This window comes from Pithys albifrons, chromosome 8 (genome assembly GCF_047495875.1).
Source record: "Pithys albifrons albifrons isolate INPA30051 chromosome 8, PitAlb_v1, whole genome shotgun sequence".
Taxonomy (NCBI): Eukaryota; Metazoa; Chordata; class Aves; order Passeriformes; family Thamnophilidae; genus Pithys; species Pithys albifrons.
The window spans coordinates 13,945,153-13,967,514 of record NC_092465.1 but is presented as its reverse complement, the minus strand read 5'-3'; the positions used below and the strand labels follow the sequence as shown (position 1 = coordinate 13,967,514).

The 22,362-nt window shown below is 38.3% G+C and overlaps 1 protein-coding gene across 1 annotated transcript in view; it reads right to left on the bottom strand.

Annotated features, from left to right (window-relative positions):
* The window catches only part of CNTNAP5 (contactin associated protein family member 5), a 286,664-nt gene that overhangs the window by 197,276 nt on the left and 67,026 nt on the right, over positions 1–22,362 (bottom strand). Inside the window, exons 2-3 of the mRNA XM_071562346.1 lie at positions 17,692–17,802; positions 10,019–10,212 (exon numbers count right to left, since the gene is read on the bottom strand). Of these exons, the coding sequence (XP_071418447.1) occupies positions 10,019–10,212; positions 17,692–17,802 (305 nt within the window). The remainder of the gene's footprint in view (positions 1–10,018; positions 10,213–17,691; positions 17,803–22,362) is intronic.

Genomic DNA, 22,362 nt, shown 5'->3' with positions numbered 1-22,362 from the left:
AGCATCTGTGACCAGAGACTACAAGGAAACAGAGGTCTGACACAGAGGACGTAAAACATGCTTCAGATGTTTAGAAAGTCTCTCAGTGTCAACAAACCGTAAAACAGAATTACAATACCTGGATCCAGAACACACATTTCAGTTTTCTTTTGATACTACATCTAAACTCCTGCCCCACAATCTTGAGAATCTCAATTTTCCCCCAAAGCACCCAGAGAAAAGATTTGAAAGCATCATCCAAAACTGGCCATCATCCCAGTGCCAAAACAACCGGCACCTCTTGGATTCATGGAGATTTATGGAAAGAGATTATACAGAATTGCTAGACATTGCCAGAGTTGCTTTAGTCTTTAAAACAGTTCCCAAGTGGAAGGTGTAAAGTTCTTTTGGATCAGCTTTCTTAAATTAACTAGAACAAGTTTGGATGCTTTCTTGACCTTCTATCAAGACAAAGACCCTCCTGAGGCAACCATGACATGTATTTTAAACAGGTAGGTCTAATTTCCAAATAGGAGCTATTGCAAATGAAATCATTATTTTTGAGATCTGAAACTAAATATGAAATACTCCGAGACAGTCAGTCTTTCCATATAAATTTTCCAAAGTCTGGCTAACCTCATTCCCAGACAGCAAGTATCTTCTCCAGAGAGGATTTGTCCATTATTACAACTGATATAGGAGTCTGAATATTTAAACTAAAAATATGGACTCACATTTAATGTTCTCTCAGCACAACAACTGACTGTTTTTATTGGAGTCAAAGCTCATTTCTCCTTCAAGCATTAAAGGTATATATATATGGAACTTTTCATTGTGTTTCCAGAATTGCATTTGTACCCTGAGCTCAGTACAAGAATATTTATTCCCTGAAGGCTCAAAGTTCTCCAAGTGCTACTGTATCAGGATTTATTCTCTATTTTGGTTTGCTGACGCTTTTTTTTCACCTTGGATTACTAACTCCACAAATGTAAACTAATTCCTGTAGAACAGGCGCAGCAGCTCCCCAAAAGTATAGGACACACATCAAAAAGTTCCACAGTTAAGTTAAATTTCAAAGGAACATGGACAGGCTTATTTATTCTACAGATAACAAATTTTGTTCTTACTTTTTTGTACCTCAAGGGATCTTCTAAGGATTTCTGTCCTTCTCCATTCCCTGAGAAACAGCTTTGAGAATCAAAAGTACAATTGATATAATGACCTTCAAGATTAATGATTATGTAAGTGTTTTTAAAGTTATGCACTAAAACCTGGAAGCCACTGAAAGAATATAAAACATGCACTACAGTTTTGGAAAAGCAATGTATTAAAAGAGGTCCTTCATACTAAGAATAATACTTGTGTTCATTTTTTAAAATATCAATAATCTCACTATTCCTTCTTTTTTAATTAGGCAGCATATCTGATAAACTATATTAAATAAGTGTATTTTATCTACATTAGGCATTAGAGAAACACTATTTGAGATCTGGAATATTCCAGTACAGGCACTGAGAGTTTAAAAATAACAGTCCAATAAAAGGCATTTCTTAATGAGAATGAAAACAAATATTTTAAAATTCTATATGCAAAGTAAAAAGTGCTCTCTTCAGCCTCTGAAAAAATAAATCAATAATATGCTAAAATGACTAGGGGGCTGGGAGGAAGGAAGTCCACAAAGATCATATTTCCAACACTGTAAAGATGATATCACCACAGAATTTCTGTGTTAACACAAAAGCAAGAAATTACTACTCATCAGAAAATTCTAATTATGTGATTGCATTTCTTTTTCTTTTCTTTTTTTAAAAATATGTTAAAAGGTTACCTTCAGCTTACACATCACTTAAGAAGAAAAAGCAAAAATCAATTGGTACCTGTGTTCATTGAAGAAAGGATGGTGGAGTAGACTTTTAACCAGTACATTATGATTCTAGGATCCTTGAGGAGGAGGGCCCAGTGACAGTGACAGCCACAGGCTCCCAATCAGACCATAAAGGAGCAATGGAGCAAAATAGCCACATAACCAAAGACACTTGCAGAGAACATGGGTCCTTTGACAAATAGCTTAAGAAAATTAAAGTTTTAATAAATCACGCAGACCGATCTGATTTCCCATTTCCTCATTCCTGCATTACCACTATACAAAGATCCAATTGTAATGTTGAAGAAAAGTTTAGTGAAAGCAAGACTTTTGTAAGGAAGTAGCTCAGAAACTGTAGGGACCTCTCTGCAGCTGAGAGTGTCTAAGTGGGAAACACCAAGTATATGAAATCAAAGTGGAATACAAATCTGCTAACCATGGAGACAAGAAGAGGATAAGCAGAAATAAAAGATTATTGGTTTCTGCTGATACTGACTGAAAATGTAATGGAACAGGTGTATTTCCATCTTAGATACTGCAGCACTGGTCACTGACTGTAGCTTTCTACCTCTGTCTCTCTCCTCATCTCCATTTCAAGTATCATGGCAATTCTCTCCTTTCTCCTCCTTCCATAGTGCTCACCAGTTCACAAGTATTATCCCTAAAACAGGAGTCTATATAACATCACACTCCTTTGCCAGTTTTAGAAAGGTTTGCAATGACTTGTCCATTGCTTGCCTCTCCTTCTTATGTAATATTTTCACTAGCCACAAGCACAGGTTTCTGTTTCTCTGTTCATAAGCTTCTCACTACAGGAATAATTAAACATTTAGAAAGGGCTCAGAGCAAAATCAGTACAATCTTATAACTGCTATTGAAGACCTGAACACTCCAAGTCAAACCATCTTATTTATTTGGATTAATCTAATCTAATAGTGAAGTAGTAGAAACAACACACTTTTTAGCAGCAGAAAAATCTGTCTTCTTTTACAGTATACAATAGTCAGTTTGCTCCAAAAAGAACTGGCTTTTCAGACAGCTAGAGCCATTCAGTTGTTCCAAAATATACCAAAAAACTGGAAAGAAACTCAATGAACTCTGGAAGCATATGGATTAAATAACTATTTGTTCTATATTTATTCAGATTTTGTAATTGCACCTATTTATGACTTCACATACCATAAAACACAATTTGCAAACGAGAATAATGAAAATTGGTCGACTGATAATAAAAGACCTGCTGGCTAAAATCCATTGTCTGAGAGGAGATGTCCACTATTTTCCACATTAGTCATCTTAGGGTGCCACCACTAACAATTACTCTTTTAATAGATGCCTGAAAGAGAAAACAACAACTTTCTGGCTGTGGCAGACAAAACTGCTGGAGATGGTTGGAAGACATGTATGTTTTAGGGTCAGATGTCAACAATCAGAAACATGCCAAGCACTCTTTCCACTCCAATCTGTTATGGCCAATTCTACAGTCATATTCTCTAGTCCATGGCATGAAGCAGTGCAAAGACAAGATGATTCAGAAAATCTGGGATGTAGGAATGAGAAATCAAGTAACATTTCTCAACCTTCTTGTGCTAAATTGTTATAGAAAACATGCATTTCGGGCAATTTGCAAAGGTCTATGACTGGGAGGTCAGTAAGAATGGCACAAACTGTCAATAATCATGTTTCTTGCGTTTTTTTCTGGGTCAGAGTGAACTGCTGCCAAACACCAAGCACAAAGAATTACTGAAGACATTACTGATGGATACTACATTAATATCAGCATTAAATTCTCTAGATACTACATTAATATCAGCATTAAATTCTCTAGACACTACCTTAACATCCCCTTACAGTTAACCACCTGTTAATAGCAAGGTGTAAGGTCATGGAATTCATACAAAATTCATTTAGCTTAAGGCTAACTCCAGTATCTCAACAGTAAAGGGTAATTTGCTATCCATTTTATTCAGGCATACATCCATACAGAGTGCACTTAACAAAAACAGATATACTGACACTTTCAATTATCCTCCCCATGGAAAAACTGCCCTGGCAATATCAAGAAAGACAGACTTCATGTATTCACTTAGGAGTCCATGTCTGCAGCCAGCTCAGGAAGCTAAACCACTATTAGATGCAAATTAGTAACACCAAACAGCATCTCAGAATCAGGCAGTCTTAAGTCAGAACAATCCCAAATACAACAAATGGATAATGGTTGGCTCTTCAAAACATATAATAACATAGGTCTTCCAGGAAAACCAATGGAAACTTCTGAAAAACCTTGCCTCCCTACAACTAAATTGGTTTCTTCATTCTTACTTCAAAGTAGAAAACTGGCTTTTTTTTTCCTTTTCTTAGAGCAAAAGTGATGGAAAAGAAAATATTTCATAGATACTTACCATTTAACACCTATTTGGCTGGCAACAATTACTGTGCATAAAGGAAAGTAAATACAGCTTAATACTAGTACCAGGAAGCATTATGACAAGCAAACATTGTAGGACTTCTCACTGCTACATGTAGAGTTTTTCCTTGCTTGGAGGGCATTAGGACTAGAAGCAAAACGATGCTTTGGAATAAATTAGCACAACTATAAATCTGACAAGAAGATTAATATTCTAACTATGTTCGCAATAATTAACTCACCAAAACAGTTCCAGAGTCATTATCCAGCTAGGGTGGAAATGGGAAAGTTTACAGCACCCCTGTAGATTTATAAGCCAATTAAGAGTGACCCTACTCAAGATTTCATTAGAAAAGCCTCTAGTTCAGCAAAAGCTCACACACACAGGTAAGAAGTTTCCTGACGAAAGGGGATGCAAAGGATCTTTATCACCTCTATTAAATACTTTTCCTGCTCCCCTGAGAATTACATATTGCTATTGCATTCTCAGCCTCCTGTCAACCCTTTAGCCCTTGCACAGCATCCTCACACCTGCAAGAAGCAGGAGTGCCACTGCAGCATTTCTCCGTGGGGGAAGCTCTTTCATTACCAAGGTGTCATCGTCCAACATGAGAGAAACACTCCCAAGCTTGTTATCCAGCTTTGGGCTTAGGGTTTACAGCCCCTCCTTCTACCCAGAGCCACCTTCTGCCTTCCATGTGCAGTGGACAGCAGATTTGTAAGAAGCTTCACCATCCAACAATCAACTACAAACTTCTGCTTAATATGTACTAGCACGTGTATGTGTTTGCACAGCGTATGAACTATAGCCATGCTTTCTATGCCATTTTCCACCTTCACTGCCTTTCTGCACAGATTCATTGTTCTAATATAAAAGCCTTCCCTGCGACTGTCAGAGCAGTCTCCCTTTATCTCCAATTCCACAACTTCCCCTCTCCTTTCAAAACTTTGTATAAATAACATCTCTTGTCTCCTTTTGTTGCATACATCTATGCCTGTTTCATCCCCTCTTCTTTGTGCCTTCCTGAATAATTGCGTTTTTCAATATAGATAGCATAAAAATTGCTATCTAAAGTGAAATAGCATTGTACCACAGCCCACACTTCTTTCCCAGTAAAATACATAATTTGGACTGACTCAAACTGTGATGTGTATGCAGGTAAAGCAAATTCTGAATTATTCAACACCTAAAAACACTGAAAAATCATTTACTTGTTACAAGCAATAAGATTTATGTTTTATGTCTCCCAATCAATAGCTAGTGTGTCCACACATAGCTGATTTATCCATATTGAAAATATAATTATAAGTCTAGTTTGCTCTGAACCACAGAGTCCTTTTGTAACAAGATTATTTAAATACAAATGGGGTTGGAAAATTGGTTTTAAATGGCTAATCTGTCTTGTCTTCAACTCCAGATGCAGAATTTACTAACATCATAAACACAGGCTGAGTGAAAACTTAAGAGGTTTTCTGATTCTCCTTGCGATCTGTCTGTGCAGCACTCATTAATGGTGAAGTTGATGGGAGCTGTATGCGTGCCATGACAGCAGGATAATAAGCCTTGTAATCTCTATAAAGAGAAAGGGATTTTTACTAGTGGTATGTCTTATATGCTGGTGTGCAAGTGTCTGTCTTATCAGCATCCTAATAAAGAATTTATGCACCCTGGTCTCAGATGCACTGAAGGACACATATGCTATATTGGTTGGCAAAAATCTGTACGCACATGGCTGGAAACAACTTCTCAGAAGCACCATTTGTAACACAGAGCATCAGACAGATATATGTGAAGACAAGATATGGAAAAATTTCATTTTGGCAGAGTTCCTTGGGGATTGTGAAAGACACTACTGCCTTCCTGCCATCTCCTCTGAGTATGGCCAATGGCCCATCATGCAGTCAGGAAAGGCTGGGCCAGTGCATCCTCCTGCAAGAGAGCACTGCAGTTCTGCCAACTGGGAATAGGCCATGACTTTCTCTCTGGGTCATGCAAATAGGATGGGAGAAAAATGCAGATCAAATCTGACTTGGATTGAGTAGAGATTAGGGATTCCTATGAGTTTTAATTCAACAGAAGTAGTGGAGAAGACATGCGAAGACCCCATTTTGCTTTGCTGGAAATGCAAACTAATGAAAATAAAGTGAAACGTCAAATTTTTTCTTGAAATCAAATGCTTTCCTTGAAACTCAGATAGTTCTTACACTCTTCAGCAATTCAGTATATTGTTGTTCTTTCAAGTGTTTCTCCACATAGCTACACTGCCTTCAGAAAACAGACAAAATCACCAGACTGTCTTATACTGATACATAATCTCCCCTTTCAACAGCTGCAAGTGAATGATAAATTGCCACCAATGAGCAAATGGTGTGAGACATTCACTAAAATCCATACAGCAAAGCACAGCTTCCAGCAAACTTTACTAAAGTAGAAGATATACCAGTGAACCTGACAGGTCCAGTCCACATTGGTAACTTATACCGACAGAGCAGATGTCTTCTAATGATCTCCACATAATAATGATTTAGATTTCACAGCCCCATCTGAGCTATGAGTCAGTGTTGATCACCTCTTAAGTTAAAAACAGTACAGCTTTCTGAAACAAAAAAAAGCAATAAAGTAGGTAAACTCATAGCCCTTTTAGGTATACACAAAAATTTAAAAAGGAAAGTTTGAAAAGTTCGAAGTCCTGAGGGACACAGAGAATACAAAAATCCTGTCCTAAGAAGAGGAAAAAAAAAGCTTCAAAGTTAAAGCCTGCAGGGAGGATGTTTCCCACCTGAGATTTCTGAAGTGGCAAATTTTCCACAATAACCTAGATTTCAACCCCTCCACACCCTGTGGATGAGAGGTAGCCTGGTAACTTACCACCCTGCTCTGACATAAGAAACTACTACCTTAAATCCTCCTTTGATAGACCACCCTGCTCACACACAAAAAAACTCAACAAAACCAACCAACCAACCAACCAAAAACCCAAGGGGATAATGTGCCAATTTTAGCTGTTAATTTTCTGCAAACTAGCTGGTATGGGGCTTTGTTTTGAGGTTATGCTGAAAACAGTCTTGGCAATTTGGGGATGTATTCATGAGTGCTGAGCAAAAACCATCACTGAACCAAAACCAGCACAGATACAGATTCCTAAATCTGAAACTATGAAACTTGTAACAGATTGGTACAGTGTACACTGTCACAGATTGTGGCAGTGGAGGCTACCCTGGGGTGTTGCTCTCCTAGCCCTGTGAAATGGTCCACTCCATTGCCTTGTTCTAAGTCAAGGGCAATGTTTTTTTCCTAGAGGTGTGCAATGCAGTACTTCCCTTACAGCTATTCAACAGCCAGATGTTTGGAACAAGCACCATGTTACGCTTGTCCTTCTTTCATCCAAGGGTCTGAAAAAACCTTCAACATTCAGCTGGACTGCACACTTCTGTTTCTTCTTCGTTTGAAAAAAAAGCATATGGAAAGGATAATGGCCAATGAAACAGAAACACTGCAAAATTTGAAATTATAATTCTATACATGTTTCTGAAAGCCTCTTTGGCTTTCCTCATTGTGCTCTGAATGGCTCTCTAGATCTAATTTATGTCAGTGCAGCAAATCAAAAAGTGCCAGGAAAAAAAATAAACTCTTTAGTTAGAATAAAAATTGTACAGAAGGAATTCTTGATCTTCATTAATTCCATGGGCAGGCATACAAGCTCCCAAGTATTAATGAGACTTTCCAGTTTAGGTGGAACTAAAGTGTCTAATGAAATGTCAAATGAGCCTACTCTGGATTTTCATTATCAGATATTTCCACCAGTAAAATCTGGCAATGCATCCTAACAAAACCTTTAAGCCCCCTGGGAACATGGAGCAAATCGTTCTTCTGGACTGGAATTATGTTACTGGTTCATGTGGTCAGCGTGACTCTTAAAAATTAACGTGAGGGGAAAATACCCAAATCCTTCCTCAGAGTTACCTTTTCCACATACAAATTCTATTTAATTCTTCCACAATTATATAGAAAATTATCCTCTGTAGCCTATCGTAGTTTCTATTAGAAACGTACAAAAATTATCTCTCCAGTGAGCAAGCTTCCATATCTGCTGAAGCTTTAGAACTCATGTCAGAATCTGCCCCGAATCAGCTTTATGCCTGATCAGTCTACTAAAGCAAGAGAGTTCAGGGTTGTTACTAAATCCTAATTTACCATTAAATGCCTGCTAGGCTTGTTCTTATTCTTGTGTGCAATATAAGTTCCAGATCAGAAACTCATAAATTAGATCCTTAGGACATGAAGATTTGCTATGCTAAATTGTCTGTGTTGTCTTTCCAAGTTTCCCTTTAAGAGTTAAAAATTACAAAAGAAAATAAAAGTTCAAGGATTTACAAAAAGGAAAGGTCTGAAAAGTTTGACTTACCATAAAAAATTAATTTGTCCTAATATGAAATGTTAACATGCCACATGATATTTTCAGGCAAAGAGGCACTTAACTGACACCAAATCTGTAAAAATACCTCAGTTATGGATTTCTGATTCCCAAGGGTGGAAGTCAAGAGGCAGACTAAATGATCACTACGTTCAGTCCAAAATGAAATTCTACTGGTTTTAAATATATTAAATATTAAAAAAGTGTAAGTATCTTCAGCAATGACAGCTTAACATAACATTTTAAGTGAAAGCACTTGAAAACTTTATGACTATCTTAAGGCCAAAGTTGCCTTTCTAAAGGAATAAGGATTTCAATTGTTTTCCCTACATAAAACCATGATAAACCAAAGATAGCGACAATATAAAGGATTTTAAAACCACAGAAGTTCGTCTCCCTGTACATGCATCCCCACTACTTGCAACATGCTCAGGGAAAAATTAAGCAGCCCTTCTCCCACCTTCCTGCTGCACCTCAGCTCTCATCATTCAGAGACACTACCTTCTAGAAGCAAAATCTGGTTTTGTGACACAGTACTTCATGAAAGTGTTAACCAACGAAAAATCGTAAGTCTACTTGGTTACCCTTATCATGCTCCCTTTTATTTTCACAAAGAATGTTTCTTTTACCACCACATGCTACCAGGGCTGTTGGTCCTTGGAACTACAGAACACAGCACAGAAAGGGTGCTGCCATTTCTTACCAACTCACCAACAATTGACATTTTCCATATGAAAGGAAGACCTGTAAACTTTCTATTCACACCTGTGATGACAATGCTACTCCATGCAATCCTACCGACAGCACCTGGCATGGCCACACACTGACCTCGAGACACAGCAAGTGTCAAATCTGCATTAAAATATTAGGAAAAGCCTTGAGCACTTTTAGTGTATCTGCTAAATTATACCTCAATTCATGTTGCAGCTCCAGCCTTCTCCAGCTGAGGAGCATTTTACCACCCATCTGCCCCAGCATGAGCTCTGTTGTTCTGGCCAAATGTGTGTAAGGCATAGAAGTAATTTCCATATTTCCTGGAGAAAGCACACAGGTGATTAGCCCTATTTACCCTGGTGTGCCGGAATCAAAGCCAACCAGGCACAGAAGCACGCAGGTCATTTTGAGTGCCCTGAGCATCCTCATAGTCTGAAAAACAATGTAGTCCTGAGGGCCTAAACTTGTATTACACAGACATAATCCATTTAGATCAAAACACCCCATGGAGTCACTCAAGTCTGCTCTCTTACCCCTGAAGCACTCCTCTGATGTGAATCTGAAGGTGTGTCTCCAAATGCGAAAATGAGCCTGAATGAGAAAGATCTGGGGCCAAAGGCATTCACAATTCAGACCTACCCAGATGATGTCGTCTTGTCTGTACTGTTTCCAGTTGCGCCCAGTGTCACTGAACATCAGCGTGTAACTGGTTACCCAGTCGGAGCTCCCATACCGGCCCTGGGTAGCGACCGCCACAATCTCCACTCTGTCCCCCAGATCAATCTGCAGCCACTGCTGCTCGTTGGACTCCAGCGGGGCCCAGCCACCAGCTCCTAAAGAGATCGGAGAACAATTTAGATGACAATGATAGCCCAAGAGATTATACTTGATGTAGTACCATGTAATTTTTTCAGGTCATCAGAGAAGACTCTAATTCTTGAACATGCAGCTGTTTGTTCATGTTTTTATACTACAAAATATGCTACATGAGGTGTGCTCCCTTCAGGTCTTCTCCTTTAACCTACATTTCATAAGGAATTTCAATTTTCTAAGAAATTTTAAGGAAATTTGTTCTTTTTCAGCTGGGCAAACAGCTGAGTTTGGCAGATCCTCAGTCACAACCCCCCCCCCCCCCCCCCCCAATATCGATTCCCTCCTTGCAATTCTGGGAATGCAGACTTGTAACTCCCAGTTTACTTTGATATATTCTTTTTTGCTATGATTTGAAAGAAATGCAAAAGTGTTAGTTATCTTTATTTAAACCCTACTAAGTATTTGAAAGAATGGTTCAACTACAGCTTGTAAATGCATTTCAGATAATTTGTTGTAAAGCCAGAAACCATTTGATTGAACAACCAAAAGTGCCTTCACACTGGAAAGCACCCTCCCTTACATGAGCTTGTAATTCATGTTTGTTCTTTAAAAGTAAAGATATGTGCTATCCCTTGAATTCCTTCTAGGCCTGTGGTAACACCATGCCAATGAAACAGAACTGCAACCACTGCTTGCATTTTACCGCTTCGCTCACGACAATAAATGGGAGCTTATGGTTAAAAGGCAAATAATTCCAGACTAGAATATATTATTTTATGTTCTCTTTCTTTCTTTTATACCCTTAAATTATAGGCTACGTTTATTTTCTTTTAACTTGCTTCTACTTGCACACATTTATTCTCCATATACAAACAGCATTCATTTCAGCCTTATAAACAGGCGAGCAGTGCAGCTGTGAAGAACACAGAAGCCATCAACAAAGTATCCAAGGCAGCAAATTTTGGAGCCGCCTCTGCTTCTGCAACCCATCATCTTTTTGTTTTGTCATTATTAATAAAGTTTACAAAAACACTTCTGTGCTATTACAGTGAACACAATCTCATTGGGAAAGAAACGGGGTGACACAGAATGGGGAGTAAAGCATTAAAAATTCCTCATGTAAACTAGAAGAATGCTTCCAAATAAGCACTTCCAGACAAAATGCATCACTAAACTTTGGTTATAAATAGCTGTACTTATCTTAGTATTTTCGTCTTATTAACAGATCTATCTCAAAGTTGCTCCATAAAGAGTTCATTGAAGTGAACAGAGTTGAAATATTAATCTGTGGTTTATCTCAAAGAGCTCCATTTCAATAACTTTGAACTTAAAAGATGTTATTTGTTTTCCTGGATTGCATTGTACTTTCCAACTCACTACTTAAATCTCTTTGTCTAAGAATAAATGCTAGAATTTTCATTATTTAAAATACATTAATATAGGATTTATCCTAATTTCTGAAGAAGAAGCCTGGAATTGAGTATTCACAGCTGGAATTGAGTATTGACCCTGCTCCTCCAGATGACTCAGTCTTCATTCCTCTACAAGAACTCTCCAGGGAAAATAGTTTGTAACTAAACTAACGCATACTGCGTGTTAGGGCCATGATTTATCTTACCCTTTTCAATCACAATAGAAGTCATCATCATCTGATGGAATTGTGAATAATGTACATGGGGAGCCAAAGACAAAATTCCTTTGGATTGTAATATCCAATATCTGAAATAGACTCTAAACGCAATAGCTGCTTGGTTTTTTTACAGTTTTATTCCAGGAACTGACTTGGTATAAAATTCTGGTTCAGAAGTTCTGGTAACAAAGTTACTTTCTTCAAGACTCCAAAAGCCTATTTCACTAAATATTAAAAGAAATCTGGGCATTTTCATCTTTCCTTTATTGTCTTTCTACAACATTAACATCAAAAACTAGATGGAGAAAATCATTTATAACAATTTATTTGTTGAGTTTTCCATATTAAAAAAAAATCTTTGCTTTCTCAGTTCTAGTTTATGCGTAAGATTTTAAGCCAAGTTTGTTAGCACAGGTGCTTTTCAGTAGTATATCAAATAACATAACTAAATATCTACTCTATGTACTTTATGCTCTCTCCCTTCTGCTGCTAGAAGTGGCAGGAATGTGATATGCTTTCCACAAAGTGTTTGGCTTTACTATGCACTACTATTTTCCAGTTTGAGCACAACACCACAGGCTTATAATTTCGAAGTCAAACAAACCATACACACTGAATAGAAATATGGGAGATCTGTGGTAAGCTTGAGTCCTAAAATCACAGATTACATAGTTTCTCTGAACTGCATTAATCTTTACATGAACAGATTTGTCTGCTAGGAATGTTACTCTTTAGATGTAAGCACTGCAGGACACAGCACTGACACCTGCTCCTACGTAGTATCACCTCTCCAGAGCTGGTCTTGCAAGAGAGGTCTAAGTTACAGACTGTATCTTTACAGAACAGCAGCTGCTTCATGTATCTGTTCCGATGGAGAAAAAAGCCCACTGTACTTCCCTCTTCCAAACCTTCCATCATTACCATTTCCACAGATGGGCAGTAATTCTAGTGCTTGTAACAATGGAAGCTAAAATCCCTGCAACAGCAAAGCTGCATTGGCTGCATGACTGAGGGCAGAACTAAAGCTTTTCCCATCAGGCCTCTCTCACTTCTGCTAATAAAGCAAACATGTAGCTTCTGCTTGCTTTTGTGGTTATCCCAAATCCTCACCAAATACAGAGGCAAGTGCAAAAAATTAATAAATGTTCTTTTTCCTCCATATTTGCTCTGTTGTACAGAGCAGGTGGCACAAGGGATGCTGGCAGTTTTTCCAGCACAATCCGTGTCTCCACATTTCTTTAATGCACATCACTCCTTACAGTGTGGCAACACCCCACCCCATACTTTTTTTATTAAGCAATAAAAAAGTACATTCAAAGCAGAGCAACTATTTACAGCCATTTGCTCCTCTGCCCACTAGTGATGCTGTTTGCCAGTGCAGGCCCAAGACAAAGGACAGGAAGGTTCTAATAAGCAACACCACAGGCTACTGAAGATACAATTTAAAGGACATCAACCCTTTTGAACAGATGCAAGCATAGCCCTTACACCCTTTACATGCAGTTGGGCACAAGGAAAGTGAAGAGGACAATACAACTTTTAGTAAGTGCGACACAAGCACAAACCAAACAAAATTTGGCATTGATTACGCCCAACAGATCTGCACATTTGCTTTAGGTAATGTGGAAAGTATAATGTATGAAGATGTCACACTGCCTCTCACATGAAAACAAGAGAGACAGGATGTTCAATAAAGTCCATGTTTGGTATTTTACAACATGTCTGAGGGACATAAAATTTCTCCATTCTGCCCACCAGATTCCAACTGGCATTGATAGGACTCTGCACACTGTGCTACAGCATCATTCCTCACAGTTAACACATTTCACATTTTATATGGATCATTTCAAAGATAATGTTCAACATGGTATGGAGAAAACATCCAATGAAGAAACAGTACCATAGGAATCTGATATATTGCTCATATTCTCCATGGCAACAAATTATAATGCTAGTCCTATGAGGAGAGCAAAGATCTGATGGTTTCTCTGTTGGAGATGCACATGATTCCAAGAAATATGATCAAATACTTTTGTTCCTTTTCAGACTATTTGTACATTTTGCCATAGTTGTTTCAAAAATTGCATTTAAACTCAGTGTTACACAGTCAATGCTTCTTGGTGTTCCCCAGGGCTGCTCAGGATGCCAATGCTTATTTGTAGTTCCTTAATACAAAGAAAAGGAAATTATTATTTCCACCCTACAGTGCCTCTCAAACAGCTCAAATGCCTTGAAATTGCACTAAAAACTCCTGGACTTCCTGCTGTAACTAAGTGCTTCCCTGCTGCAGAATTTTGCTTTAATGCCCAGATCAAACACTTCCTGGCCATAAACCAAATTATTTTTGACATTATATATGTTTTATATTCTCATACATAATTGCCTATACTGACTATTTAGGCTGAGAGCTAATAAGAACTGAAAAATCTTAGGTGATACAGTGCTATTACAGCAATTTTCTCATTATTTTTCATTATTTATTTACTGTAAGCAAAAAAGCTGATAAATCCCTTTCTTGGAAAAGTAATATATTTCATACTTCAGAATAACATTTATCAGAATTATATTAGCTGCTCTATTATTACCAGTACAGATTTATCAGTATTTTAATTGAGGACTTTCAGTTGTTCACACAAAGCTTTACTTACGAGTCATCTGTGTGTTTGTTTTTTTTAAATGGCACCCTCCACCACCACAGGCCTTTTTTAAACAACAGCTATTGCTATCTTTTACTGAATCAGTGATGAATTCAAACTTCAGAGAATAATGAAAACTTTCTGTTGATGAAAGTCTGAGTTGTGTTTTATAAATTCTTCTTCACCTGTTGCATTTATGTTTACATTAACAAATATATTGATCTGGCTTTCTACCTGGAGGCACTGTTTCTTGCAGCACTGTTTGATCACTTACAAAGCTAAACCAACTCATTAAAAGACTCCAACACTATCAGAAAGCCATAGCCCAGTCCTTGTTAGTGAATATTATTTCTAGTAAAGATATCTACTGTTTGCACTGAAGTGACAGTCAAAGAAAGTTTCTTCAGCCATCATCTACCACTGCTTGCTCCTTCAACCCAAGATGAAATACTCTGCTGGTTCTAGCAGGAGTAGACTTAGTTTTCTTCAAGTAGCTGGTATAGGGCTATGCTTTGGAAATGTGCTGGAAACAGTGTTGATTATATAGAGATATTTTTCGCATTGCTGAGCAGAGCTTACACACAGACCAAGGCCTTTTCTGCTTCTCACACCACCCCACCAGTAAGCAGGTTGGGGAGGAAAGAAGAATTTGTGAGGGGACACATCTGACCCCAACTGACTACAGGGATATCCCATCCCATGTGCATCATGCTCAGCATATAAAGTTGGAAGAAAAAGGAGGAAGGGGCAGGGGCATTCTGAGTGATGGTGTTTTGCCTTCTCAAGTCATGGTTACATGTGATGGAAACTGGCAGTCCTGGGAATGGCTGAACATGGAAATGGAAAGTGGTAAATGAATTCCCTGTTTTGCTTTGCTTGCACACAATTTTTGCTTTACTTATAAAAATGCCTTTTAAGCCCATGCGTTTTCTCACTTTTAATCTTGCAATTCTCTACCCCATCCCACCAGGGGGTAGTAAGTGGTGGCGTGGGACTGAGCTTCTAGGGTTGAACCATGACATGTGCCCAGCATGGGTCTCAAAGGGTTTGAGATAATTACAGAGTTGATTGGAATGTGCTAGATCGAATTTATAGCTGTTACTGCTGTTTAGCTATTAATCAGCAGGCTTCTGTGTTTGCCATGGGTCTTGCTTCCCTTCCTGTTTCTTAGAGTCTAGGGCTCATTAGTAGCCACTTTCTGCTGTTGGTGCTTGCAGTACTACTTATCATCCAACTCTGCTGTGCCTGGGAACATTCTGATAACAGCAATGGCCATGTGCCTGGGCTGGCAAATGGCCAGGGCATCACTGCTGCTCCTGTGCTGCTCCACTGGAGAGTCTGAATTCAAGTTGAAGGGGCTGTGACCTGTGGATGAGCCCATGAGGCAAAAGAGCACCCCAAAGTGTCTGTGGCTCGGAATAAGCCCATGCCAGAGCAGGCACATCTCGAAGCGCCTGTGGCTGTGGTTGCATCTATACACAGCTGTCATACCTATGAAGGGATTGTGGCCCAGGATAAATCTGCACTGGAGAAAGTACATCTTGAAGCATCTATGGCTGTGCATGAAGTCACGATGGAGCAGTCAAAGCCTGTGGCCATGGCCCAGCCCATGACGGAGCAGGTACACCCCTGTAGAGACTGTAGCCATGGATAAGGCAGGAGCAGGTTTACTTCTGAAAGGACTGTGGCTGTGGATAAGGCCACACTGGAGTGAGCGGCTGTGTGGAGTTTCACTGTTGTTGGGGCTTAAACCACAACAAGTACCCATATGAACTTGGCTGTCACTATGTCTGCACATTCCTACAAAAGTCTATGTAACAAAAGAATTAAGCAAAGTGGAATTTAGCTTCTTGGTCCCTGAGTTGACCTCAGCTCACCAGTTACCACATAAGCCTTAAAAACATGAAACAAAAGTTGCTGAAACAACTCCTTTACTTAGGGCTTGATTTCAATACTCTGTCTTCCTGTTCCCATGATTAGTGCTAAAGAACAGCAAGCAATGCCAAATCTCTAAACACAATACCTTACCACTCACCACATGACAAAACTACTGTATGGCAGTTAAATATGACCTATTTCATTTTCTGACCTTAAACTGAAATCATTGTCATAATTTTAGATATTGCTAATATCACTTTAAAATACAGGAAAAACCAGAGCCTGACTTGCAATAATATTGACTTTGAATCTCTCCCTCATTTCTGCAAATAAAGCCAGTTATTAGAGCCATTTGCACCATCTCGTAAGCATATCTATTCACCATCCCAGCCAGCAGCTGGAGACAATGGCAGGGAAAACCCAAGTATCATGCCTAATGTTTACATCTTTCTTTTGTCTAGCAACTACCACATGACTTTTTACTTGCTGAGAAACTGGTTTCAAGAGTATAAATATTATATAGTAACTCCCATCTAACACTAATGACCTAGCAACTCCTTATCATTAGTGCTAAGCATATAATAGGGGGGCCTTTACTGTCTTTCTATAGATTAGTCAAATGGTGTTTGATTAAAACAGACACCAGAAATGTTCAACAACGAAAATGCTCATTTATTTTCATTTACAATCGATTTTTCTAGTAGTATACTTTCTAGTGTTTCTTAACATTAAAATCATATGTAATATGGTAATACAGGTCTTTCCACCTTTAGAGGCCCTAACTTAGGAACAAAATGGAAGCCAGTAACCCAAATTTGCAATGAGATGTCAAGCTATGCCATAGATACTGTCATTTTCTCTTTTCTGGTACCTGGTTTGATCCTAATAGTTCCACCTTATGTGTGAACTCATTATCTGGGCCTCAAACATTGTTTATTGCAAATGTCTGTGAAGTTTTTTTCATGTTCACTATTCTACAGAGTTGTATAACCATTGAATTGCACTGGAACTTTGATTCTTGTTGCTATTATCTTTAACATCTACAATTTAGAATAGGGTCTCAAACCTAATGACCTTAAAGCTCTTAAAATTACAGAAACTCATCAAAAGTAAAAAGACTATCCAAACTTCCTTAAGGATGTCTCTGCAAGAGAAGGGAAGAGCTTCTAATTTAGTAGAAGCTTTTTATAATAAAGGAAGAAATTGCTCCTACACAGGTTACTCTCAGAAACATAAATTAATGGCTCTATTCAGTTTGGCTCTGAATGCACTGCATAGAAACCACACAAAAAGTTGTTACCCTTTGTAAATGTAATTAAAAAGAATAGTTTAGGCATTTCATACTGCAGCCTTACCATCTCGCCTGTTGAGCTTTGCAAAGCTGGGACTGTGAGTACTGAAGAGCTCAGAGGAACTGGTAAGGGCTGATGAAGGTAAGGGAGATACCAATGCATCATCACAATTATCTAAAAAAAAGCAAAAAACAAAACATACAGAGGTCATCATATGAGCAACACATATATCAACTTGTGCTATCTCCAGGTAGCATTTGCTTCTACTTAGTAGACAGAGACTGGAGACAAAGCACACTTGCGCTTCTGTTCATGTGTGAGACTTAAATTTACCCGTTCGAATGACAGTCTGGTGGAACACCAACTGGATGGGAGCAGCTGTTAAAGAGACTAAATACATGAGAAGTTGAAAAATGTTTTCCTTTCAGTAAATGAAATTTTGTAGTCTACCCTGCAGTTAAAAAGGGTAATGACTCTTGTTACAAAAGCCACTGTTAGACTGCAGTAATGCCCATGCAAACTATAGAGGACACCCAAAGTGGTGTGATCAGGAAAGTTTTACCACAGCACAGGTATGTAATGTAGGAATTACAACTTCATATTGCTGTGTGGAAGTGACACACAGGGATACGCCACCTGGCCTTTTGCAACATGTAAAAGCACATCCCCTGCTTTCACAATAATCACATGATGCACTATGATCACAAAACCTGAACATTTCCTTTATTTCTTCCCCAAGCTCACACACACATGCACAGCCAAATTTGTTTTGTTTGCTCACATGAGTAGCCTGTGTCTCTCCCTTCTTTCTTTCACATCTGCATGAGGACAGTCAGGCTAGGCTAACACTCAAATTGAATTTTTGAGCCCATAATGTTTGAATAAAGATGGAATTAAGGAGAGTAAGTTTGCTCATTACAATGCTGTTACATACATACTCAAGAATGTAATGTGGGGTTTCACTAGGGAATAATAATAATAATAAACCCCTCTCATTTTTAATTGAATCTCCCATGGAGCAAACACGGACCTAATTACTGGAAACGTCCTGCAGGTCAGCAGGATCTCAGGCCACCACAGTGTTCTCACACTCAGAGAGTAAATATGCAATTTGCAAGTATTGGGCATGAGGGCTGGGGGGAAGGGAAGAGAATACATTCATGATATTTCAGGCTACAAAAGACACAGAATAAAAGCAAAACTTGTTTTATAGTTATGCCAACAAATTTAGAATATTCCTAAACTCAGTGATGCCTTTTCCACAATGAGCCAGATTACACTAAAATATTTTTCATCTTTTATTACTACAATGACTCTCTAAAACAGCCCAGATATTTCTGTAGTCAAAATCCAGCTCTATATGAAAGAAAATCAGTGTAATCAATATAATTCACATCAGTGTATTGAATGATGGATAACAAAAAGCAAAATTCTGTAAAGAACCCTTTCCGTTTCTTTGATTCCCAAGAGCAAAGGCCTAATGAGACCTTCAAGTTAGATAAACTAGGGACAAGCATGCCACTCACAAAGTCATGAGGATAATTACACTACTAAAGAAGTTACCATGGTCCTGAGCAGATTCTCTGTGACTTGCACCCTTTGAATCTCAAAGAGAACTGACGGCAATGCAGAAATGTCTGGGGAGTGCCAGTTGCCTGGTACACAGTAAGATCAGGCTATAACTATTCTATTTGGACTTAAAAAAATAAAACTTTAAATTAAAACCAGGGTTTTAAATTCACTGTCACTTGCAACCTGAAGAGATATTTAAACAAAGATCTCAAATGGTGAGTACACCCAAACTTCTGCATTCTCTAAAGACCAGCAGAGAGGTTTGGAATGTCTCAAAAGGAGGTTCAAAATCTCAGCAACAGGTCTACAGAACTATTCAGAAACAAAACATTAAGGTGTAAATAACTGAATCTCCATTCAGTTTAAATAGTGCTTAGACTGCTGGCTCTCTTCAGATCCCTGTGGTTGCTTCTGGACCACAATAGAACTCAATACATCAGCCTGTGCTCCACAGTTGTCCATGGCAAGAGACACAGTAACAATATCTGGGTTCTCACAGTTCCCCAAAGGTAGAATTGGATGCCTATGAAAAACTAAGCATCTCAGTATTGCAGCAAAAGTAAACCATTTCAGAGCAACACATTTGGATCTCTGGAGGCTCCAGCCTGAAAAGTGACACTTAGTTCTAACTACCAGATTCTTTGTCTACATTTCCTCATCCTCTGCTTCTGTCTTTATACACACATGCCTGGATCTCTGCTGCTATAGCACTACAACATCATCTTCACACCACATTCTGCCATCCTAATTTTTTTCTTCTATAAAAGAAAGGAGGGTGGGGGGAATCTTCCCTGAATTAATATCTAACTATAAAAAAAAACCCCAACAACTAAGTTTAAGGCTTCAGGATTTAGGACAGCATTAAAAATTTGATGATAGTTCTGAGAGCACCAGGACTAATACAGTCCAACTTCCAACAGATAAGAGAGTAATGATTGATTGACTCGGAATGTATGGGGGAATTTCCTCCAAGTGAAAGTTATTTTTGAATGGATACTCTGACAAGATGCAAGGTCACTCTTCTGCCCTTCCCTCAGTCAAAACTTATATTTCAACACCAGAGGTTGCACTAATGGCTCTACATGCACAGACCTACAATGCAGGACATAGCACAGTTTTTACATGCCAAATTAAATTTCAAAATACAATACAGTAAAGTCCTTGGAATGCATCAGTCAACTTGTACAGGTACAACAACCCAGATCATATGTCAAACAACTCTGATGCATCCCTTGTCTAAGGCCCTACATGTACAAACTTCCCAGATTTAAGATTGATACCCCTTACTAAAACATAGCTGAAATAGGGTACAAAGTTCAAAAAGGTGGAATGTGCACATGCAGTGAGGACCATATCACTGGCTTTGATTCCATGAGAAGAGAATTGAAAAACAAACAAAGCACCCAACACACATCTCCCAAGATTAGAAAACTCTCCCAGAAAGGTTGTTATTGTCATATTTCCTTTCATGATGCGAGCAGACAAGAAAGACATGAAACATTCTGTGCTTATGCAAGATCAGAGAAGACCCATGGTAAAACCAAAAGCAAAGTCAATGTATCCTGATTCCCACCGTATAATTCCAGCACGCAAATTTCAGGAGAGTTCATCTCCCTCACTTAGTGTGACAGAAAAAAAATAGTATTGCAGGTGTTCCCACAATTATAGTTCCTGACTTGTAGTTCTTTTTGCTTTGGAAGTTTGCCTGTCACAACAGGAACTTCGCTTCTTTGAGTCCACTGCATTATATGAATGTTAAAAACACTGGTTTAAACAATGAAAAATTCTACACTATAGAACCATTTAGAACATCAAGATGTTCATAAAAAAGCATCTACTAGCCAGTTGCTTTATCATATGTTTCCTTGCTGACAAGATAATTAGCAAAGAAATAATAAAAAAGAGGGTCTAATTGCATCTATAAGCCATCATCTTCATGCAAACAGCACAATACAGATGTTGTCTTGCATTCAAGAAACGGTACCTGACCTTGAATATGTTGACTGAGAAAAAAGCAATTATGTACAGCACTTATAGTGTCAAGTGTATTACTAGAACTTTCATAAGCAATGTTGCTTCTGAAATGAAGAAAAATATTTACCTGTATCACCTTGTTTTTTCCGATTTTTATTGATTAGTGATTTTTAGAAAATAAGAATAAAATTAACAAAAAAACCCCACAAAATAGAAATTCATCAGCCTATTATGAAGTTGTTTTATTGATTGGTTTTGATTCCTTTCTTGTAGTTTTAATTGCTCTCCAAATTAAAACAAGAAAACCTTTTTTTCCTCTCTCCCTGTGTATTTTAATTTAAAAGAAACTGTTTCTGACAAATATAAATCTTATCAGTTCAAAAACATCCAAGTGAGATTTAGGCATTAACTCTTAGGCTCCTACAAAACATGCCAGATAATACCAGCTTTAGCTAATAGTACACAAAACAGAACTTCAGAAAAGCCCTTTTGCCCAAATATCTGAATAAGCTCTGTATTTTGTGAAGGCCTTTGACATCCTTGACAAGTACAAAAAAATAACTGAGATAAATGTACACAAGTCCTAGAGAGACAGGATTCCAAATGCTCGTGAAGAACAGCAGCTTTCTGAAACACAGTTAATATTCAACCAAAACTGAGTCCTCAGAGAAATCAGAGATTGAGACCAACTTTACTAGTTCTGCTAGTACATGTTTTACACTGGTGTTGGTAGGCATGGCATGATCAAGTTTATAACATTCTTCAAGGTTGAGATAGCATTCATTTGCAGCAATCAGTATAAATTTAGAAGATTTCTGATTAGTGGACACTGAAGATATTTAGAAAACCACAAACCCCAGAAACACATCACGGTCACTTCAATGTTTCTTACAGCACATCCTTCGAAGGCAATCAATCCCTGAAACACAGGGCAGGTTTGTTACCAGCCACAACTGACATGTGTTAACAAACCTGTCCTGCTCTTATTTCCTTGGTCCACTTCAAGAGTCAGTGGGACCAAACACATTGATTTCCACTTGTGAAGGCCATTCAGAAAGGTCACTAGCATTTTCTTAACAAAAGCTTCAATGAAGAGGACACGATCAGTGAAAGATCACCAATCCCTGCACTTCACAGATTTCCCACACATCAGATTTTAACTGCTTAACGTCATGCTATGCCCTAACC